Source organism: Neopelma chrysocephalum, unplaced genomic scaffold (assembly GCF_003984885.1).
Source record: "Neopelma chrysocephalum unplaced genomic scaffold, ASM398488v2 Primary Assembly neopelma1_104, whole genome shotgun sequence".
In the NCBI taxonomy this organism is placed as follows: domain Eukaryota; kingdom Metazoa; phylum Chordata; class Aves; order Passeriformes; family Pipridae; genus Neopelma; species Neopelma chrysocephalum.
The window spans coordinates 584990-592848 of NW_020897768.1; the positions used below are offsets into that span (position 1 = coordinate 584990).

Consider the following 7859-nt stretch of genomic DNA (forward strand, 5'->3'; position numbering starts at 1 on the left):
TATGTAATGTGTAATCAATGAATGCTGATGCCTTTGTTTGTTAAAATTAAATAATATAAAGTTGTCATGATTGGGGAGCTACCCTTTTGTGGATTACCACCAAGATCCCTACTTTGTCAAACTAGAATAAACAGAATTATCTTGCCTCAGTGTGTGAATTGACACTGACTGCGAGGGCACTGCTGACTCATATTCAACTTGCCATCGACCAGGGCCCTTATGTCCCTTTCCACAGCACTGCTTTTCAGCATGTCGTTTCCCAGCCTGTACGTACAGCCAGGGTTGTCCCATCCCAGGTGCACTTTCCCTTGTTGAACTTGATATGGTTGGTGATTTCCCAGTTCTCTAATTTATCAAGGTCTCTCTGCAGGGCCTCCCTGCTTTTGAGGGGGTCAACAACTCCTCTTAGTTTTGTATCGTCTGAAAACTTGCTTAGTATCCCTTCCAGTCCTGTGTCCAAGTTGATTATGAAGATGTTGAAGAGCACAGGACCTAAGATGGAGCCCTGAGGATCTTCACTAGTGACAGGTCACCAGTCTGATGTTACCCCATTCACTGTTACCCTCTGTGCTTGACCCGTGAGCCAGTTACTTTACCACCACATGATGTGTTTATCCAGTTGTGTGCTGGACATTTTGTCCAGAAGGATACTTTGAGAGACAGTATAAAAAGCTTTACTGAAATCCAAAAAGATGACATCAACTGGCTTTCCTTGATCAACTAGATGGGTTAGGTTGTTATAAAAGGAAATCAGGTTTGATAAGCAGGACTTTCTCTCGTGAAGCTATGCTGGCTGTGACCAATGACCTGTGCTGTGCAGGGAAGCTCAGTGGTCCATGGGCCAGATGATATACTTTAAGTCTTATTTACATGCCAATAAGACATCTGGGTCTCTGTTCCAGACCCTGTTGTCATCTGTCCCAAAAAGTCCGGAGTAAGCTGGATGCAGCCATCACAACCACCTCTGCTGGTTATGGTTCAAGTGGCGGATGTGGAAGGAGGACGGGGGGCACCACCACAATATATCCGGAGAGTCTGCTCTATCTTTTCTGTGCCCACCCTATGTAAAGCATAAGACAACAAACAGATCTAGTCTGAGCCATCTCTCCTGAGGGTTGAACAAAATCAGCTCCCCTAGCCTCTCTTCATACATGATGTGCTCAAGATCCCAAACATCTCTGTGGACTCCTGCTGGTCTTGTTCCTGCCTGTTAATGTCTTTCCATGTGGGGGAGCCCAAGACTGGTCACTGGACACAGAATGGCAGGTCCCATAAAAAGGGGATTAGTCACTTCTCTGGACCTACTGGCTGCACTCCTGTGTATTTTAATTTAATATATTTTAATTTAGAGTATTTGAGGAGTGCCCATAGGCATTGATTACTGAGTAAACAGCTCTTCTTTCTAAACTGTAAATAAAATGCATATGCCAAGTAAGTAGGTATCAGACTGATGGAACAAAACCTAGGAAATTAAATTCATGGATATGTTATAGTCAAGATAAGAAAAGGATCTTTTTCCATTTTGGTTTCCAAGTTTTCTTCCATTTAGAAACATTTCTGAGAATAGATAAATTCCAATCAGTGTATGAAACTAGATGCTGACTCTTTTAGAACATAAAAACATTTAGATGTTATAAAAACATTTAATCACAGAAATATGCATCTGAGAGAACTGGTCATCATTCTACTCAAATGAGTGGGAGAAATAAAGCATACTACAGAATGCAGGAATACATGAATATAAATTCAAGACAATTTTACTTTGTCTTTAAGACTGAAATATTGGACTTTCGCACTACAGCTGATGTAAATTTTTTTAGTAAAATGGTCATGAGGGAAAAAGTAAATCTGAATCTGACATGAAATCTGATAGACTATGATATATCTGTTTTTTAAATTTGTGATCATGACAGACTGTATCTAAAATATATTTGTCAAAGAAATATCAAAGATTATTAATAATTCTTGAACTTTCACTTGGTGATTAAAACAAAAAGCATCATAAGGCCCTTTAAAAAACAACAATTCCATGATCACTATGACCAACATTGTTTTTATGATTCCTTGTGTTTAATGAGCAGTAGCTGCAATTTGTGCTTGCAACTGTAACTCACACTTTACCTCTGTTCTAGTCACTCATTTGTCTTTTCTTTTCTCTTTGGCTGAAAATGCAGGTGTTCCATGTAAATGGGAGTTCACTGTTAAGCAAGGAGAGTTGATGCCACTGTGGCTGTTCAAATACAATATATTTTTGTTGCTTTTCTTTCAAAGTGAACAGTGCACTGCAAATACAGCTCAAATGTGGTGTTGGTGGGATATACACTGATATACACCCTGTTAGGGACCCCTGGTGGCCTAGTGGTTAGCATGCAGGACTCTCACTGCTGCGACCCAGGTTCGATTCCTCGGTCCCCCGGGCAGATGGAGCCCGTTAGCCCTGTGAGGCCATCCATCTATGAGAAGGTCACTCTAAACCAACCTACGTCCTGAGGACCTCACTGCCATTGTCCAAGATTGCTTGGCCCCGGCAGATGAACCTTAAGATTAAAGGGTGGGCTCAGTTCAGCGCAGGCTGTGTCTCACCTTAAAAATCCATTGCGCAGGCTTGAAAGGTAAAAGACCTTTCCCAAAATCTTCGTTCGCGAAGACTGGCCATTACACCCTGTTAATGGCATTGGATATATCCTAGGATTAACTTTACACTGTGGGAAAATGTGCAAATTTCACATCTTTGTTTTTCTGTTTATTTGTGCCCTTTTATAGGGTATATAGTAATAATTAGACAAGCATTCGTTGTATAAATTCAAAACAACACAGAGATCTTTAAGTATCCAGTAAACATACCATAGCTACCAAGGTGTGCAATGCAGCTTTTGCTTGTTGAAATACATCCAGATGATGAGGTTGGAACTTTTTCTGCCCTGTGTATAAAGTGAGGCCTAGAAATCAGAATACTATGTGGTTCAACTACAGTGACACAACTATGAAAGTTCTATCACCTTGCAGGTGGTGATAATCTCTCATGTGGTTTCAAGGATATTCCCACCAAATTAAGCATGTCCTCAAAATGTCAAAAGCAGCAAGTAAGTTTAGAAGTCATCCCCACACACACTGTGCAATAAAACAGATTAGGCTGTCAGCAATTCAATTTGAACTAAGAAAAACTGGGAACATTTTCAGTCCCCACTCACTCCAGACCCTGTTGTCATCTGTCCCCCAAAGTCCGGAGTAAGCTATTTCTGTAAAAGTGTTGGATGAGATCCTTAAAAAAGTGTTCACAGGGATCTTCAGCTAAGTTGAAGAAATGTGTTCACATTAATTTCAATACTCCTACAGTGTTCAGTTCAACTGGCAAGCCCTCCAGAGGAGAGATTTCGTCAATGAAAACAGGTTTTTGGAAGGACAAATTAAAACTACACTTGCATTAAGTTTTTGTAATCCTTAATGTCAATTTGACTTGTGGTTAGCAGGGTACTTATCTTCATTTTCATCATCATCAGAGTTTGTTATCCATGCTTTGTTCTGATACTGATAATTAGGACCACTAACTAAGACAAGCTCTTCTCCCCTGATTATTTGTTGCATCAAAGTACCATTCTTTTCTAACAGATGGGGGTCATTACCTGACAAAAATGGACAGAAACAGAAGTTTTGGGTAAGTGAATCCTTAGGACTGTGTTTTGAGGCAGAAAAAAAAGATCTTTACAACACAGATCATCTAAAAGCTAATTCTTTACTTTCATTCACTCTCTCTGCATCTATTTTTTTTCCTTCACCTGAAAGTGTCCTGCATAATTCTATTCCCTCTATGGCAACTTCTATCATGCTGACCCTTGAACTATAGTATCATCTATCTCTATTTCAAAGCCTGTTTCATCCCACTTATATCTGTGTTTTTTCCTGCACTGTCTTTTCTGTTTCAATGTTATTAAAATTTTCCATGAAGAATCTGTTCTTTTTGATGTCTACAAATGAGACTGAATAAAAGTAATCAGCAATATTTGTTAAAACATTTAGAAAAGACAAATTGTCTATTTAAACAGTGTTAGTAATTGCTGTCCAGCTATCAGGAAAAAAACCCCAAACCAACCAACCAAAGAACATTTCCTTTAAGCCATTTAGAGCAAGTCAAATTTAATCACTTGGATGAACAGCTTATCTCATTATTCCTGTGTTCATCAAAAAGTAATTTGGAGTTTCCATAGCTGATGGCAGAGCTTATGGTAGTAGTTTCACTGGCAAAAAATACTGAGAACTACTGGCTTCATCAGAAACTAAATTTCTCAATATGTCAATAGCTACCTCAATGAAACTTTATTTATTAAATTATCTTTTTTATTTGTATCTTTGGTCTCTCTTTAACAGATTAGTTGTAATTGGTATTGCGACTATTATTGTTTCAATGTCCTCTTTCAGCAGCCAATAGTCAAATTTTTGTCTCATAATTTCTGCTTCAATTTATCAAACTGTCTCATAGAAATTATATTCCCTTTCTATTAACCCCAATTTCAGAACAGAAACTTTGATCAAAGTAAAATGGAACAAATTACTAGATATCAGAAAAAGATGTATGCTGATTTTCAGAGCACCAAATCTGAGAAACTCGGTTTCTTAAAAAGAAAACTAACCAAAAATTAATTTTGTATTTTACACTTTGCATTTTTAAATACTACTTTAAAATTAAAGCTGATAATTTTTTTTTCTGCTTTGTTTACTTTTAGATTGCTGCAAATTCCTGGGGAAAATCTTGGGGAGAAAATGGTTATTTTAGGATTCTACGTGGACAAAACGAGTGCGATATTGAGAAGCTGATTTTAGCTACTTTGGGACAGCCATAGTCTATCTGTACCATACACTGATGTATCTATTCTTTCCATTGTTGCATGTTGAGTCTTTCTAGAGAAATAAAATGTCTTCTCTGTAAGTTACCTTTCTATTAGCCCTCATTAGGTCTTCCTGCCATGAACACACTGCAGACACCACATCATGCTCAGATCTCACCTGGTACAAACACCCTTTTATACGAAAAGCATGTTGTATTCAGTACTACAGAAAACCTTGGTGTCTCACAGACCAGGAAGTTTCCTCGTCTGTTCTTTCCATCTCACCACTATGGTGTTATATTACCAATACTTGATTGAACACTATCTGAAATAAATGGAGTTACATTGTTAGTTACGAATCACTTTAGAAATATTATGTGCTCTTCCAAACAAAATTGGATCACACAGCTCATGGTCATACTAGAGAATAAAGTCCAAGGAAATGTGAATAAAGTTCTGATCCTGTAGCTGAAAAATTATTTCCTATCTTCTTACTTACAACTAAGTAGGTAAGTTGTATCTATGTATCAATATCTCCTCCAGGAAATTAATTTCTTTCCAGTAGGTCCCACAAAGTTAATGCATTCAGAGTAATACAAAAATAACTTGCAGTGAAACAGTGTATTCCTCCTCCCACAACCACTACCAAAACTGTACAATTGTAGTATTTTTTAAATCGAAATAAAATAAAGAAGAAAACATAAATTCTCCTCAATTCAGTCTAGACTAGACTAATTCATTAATTGCTTGCCTTCCACTCCCTCTTTAACCTGGCATTAGGCATGTGTCACCATTCCCAAAAGACTGTTTCCAATAGATAGAGATGGAAAAGACATTCTGTTGTTTGTCTCCACTGACATATCTGTAGTCCAGGCACAGTTCCTGGTATTGGTCATCAGGATCATTACTGCAGATGAGACTCCCAGAACCTTTTTCACTACTAATGCTTCTATAGCTGCTTCTGTCTGAAGAAGCAGCTTTCTGGAATATATCCCCTCCTACAAGCATTATGCAAATCTTGGCAGGCTTGAGGACTGTTTTGCCTATTTCTTAACTAAAATACAGATGTTGCAACTATTGATATAAGGAGAAATTAGCTACTTTTACCCCTTTCAGTTTCAATTAATCTGAAGGTCAGATGCCAACAGGAATCATCAGTCATAAAATTATCTGAAAGAAAATATGGCAAATTAAATAGGTGATGTGAAACATGTGCCATGAAATTTCAATGAACAAAGAATTTCCAGCAAGACATTCAGTGTCTTTAATAGAATATGTTCATTCCTTCTAGAAAATTAAGAACTTGATTTCTAATGTCATTAGCAAGTTCCTTCAAGAACTGCTGATGACATACAACAGATGCCCTTGCTGTTGAAATAATGTCTCTTAAACTAAAGTTGGGTCACAATTTATTTTGCATTACTACTGAAGGAGCTATTATTAAAATGTTAGTACTATAATGCTGCACTACAAGCCTTTTGTGGCCTCTAGTGCCATGCAATAAACTGAATTGAGCCACAAAAACCCCTTTATTTCTTGAAATTCGTAGCAAATTGTAACACAAGCAATTCTAGAAGCTCTAAGTGCTCTGAGGGAACTCTTCTAGTTTTAGTGAGGTAAGTCAGTACTTGAGAAGAAAGTGTACTGAGCCATCTACACAGCTATTTCCCAGCCTCTTGGGAAAATAAACATCAAGATTTTAAAAGAGTAGAATTTAACATTGGAGTGAATGACACTGTAAAAGCATATCCAGTAAACTCTGGGGAGCGAGGGGTGTGTTTAATTTGACTTCAAGTTGGTTTGCACTGCTGTGGCTTTTACTTTTGTCAGTGGCTGTTGCTAATCCTGATTTGCTCGCAAGATCTTCCTAAAATCTGGGCTCTAATGTTAAGTTTCTTCAGTGAGGAAAAACTGCAAAACTATTCTCCTAGATTTCTTTCTGGTCAAATGATCATCTTTGCTTAAACAAAACACCTTATGCAAGTGAAACAAATCCAATCATATCAAAGCAATTGAATGGTTTGAAAAGTGATGTTGCTCTACCTACCTTCTCAGATTAACCTTCTGTGACTATACCGTTAGGTTGTTATGTATATGGGATATGCCATTTTTTTTATTATTCCAAGTGTATAAAAATGAGCATCTGGCATACTGACAGTGTGCCAGCTTTGTGGATTCATCACCTAGCACCCATCTCTGTGCAGATATGAAATAAACAAATCATGTTTTTTGACCTTGACTCTGTGTTGGATCAGCTTCTTGCACAGAGGTTGAAAGAACCCATATTTGGGAAAATACTCTGAGTCATGTATATGCTCAGTGTCCTTTCCATACTCTCGCAGTATCATAAAGCTGCTATCTGTAGATATGCAACAGTACCTGGAATTTATCAAATCTGCACCTGGAAACCAATTTGCTCTTTAAAAACAATCTTGATTCTGTGGCAGCTATTAGGATACTATTCAGAGCACAAGTGGAGGGTCTTCTGCCAGTGCAGGTCTTCTCACAATGCTGAAGAGACATTGGGGCCTTGGAGCCGCCACTGGCTCTGCCTCACACGGACTACCTGAAGACTGGGACCTGACAGTATGCTAGCTAATATAAAACTTTCTGTCTAAATTCCTATATATTGAGAAACAGTTTCAGACAGAACTCTGAATAGAAATAGCTATGAACTTGGAGAGAGTCTGAATCTTCCCAATATTAACTGAGCAGAACAGGTGTCTTCTGCAGTTTATATTGATCAACCAGGGATTTCCTACAATCAGATCCTAAATGTGACTGATAGTATCTAATAGATGACAACTGTTAAAACCATTTGAAATGGTTTTAAGTGAAATTAATTTTAAAATTGAAATAGCTAACTAGCCAATAAAGGAACCCAGTTATTTTCACACTATTTTTATGTTTTTGCTATCCTATTATTATGGAAACATCGTCTATTTGTTAAATGACAGTAAATCTCACCCCAAAGATTTCCACAGAAAGCACTATCAATACTCATTAATATTCTGAGTGAGTAATTTTGTTTAGGTA

General features: G+C 37.6%; 1 protein-coding gene across 1 annotated transcript in view; it reads left to right on the top strand.

Annotated features, from left to right (window-relative positions):
* Nucleotides 1–4924, top strand: part of TINAG (tubulointerstitial nephritis antigen) — a 45025-nt gene extending 40101 nt beyond the window's left edge. Inside the window, exons 10-11 of the mRNA XM_027696025.1 lie at nucleotides 3610–3655; nucleotides 4722–4924. Of these exons, the coding sequence (XP_027551826.1) occupies nucleotides 3610–3655; nucleotides 4722–4838 (163 nt within the window). The 3' untranslated portion in view covers nucleotides 4839–4924. The remainder of the gene's footprint in view (nucleotides 1–3609; nucleotides 3656–4721) is intronic.
* The last annotated feature ends 2935 nt before the right edge of the window (nucleotides 4925–7859 follow it).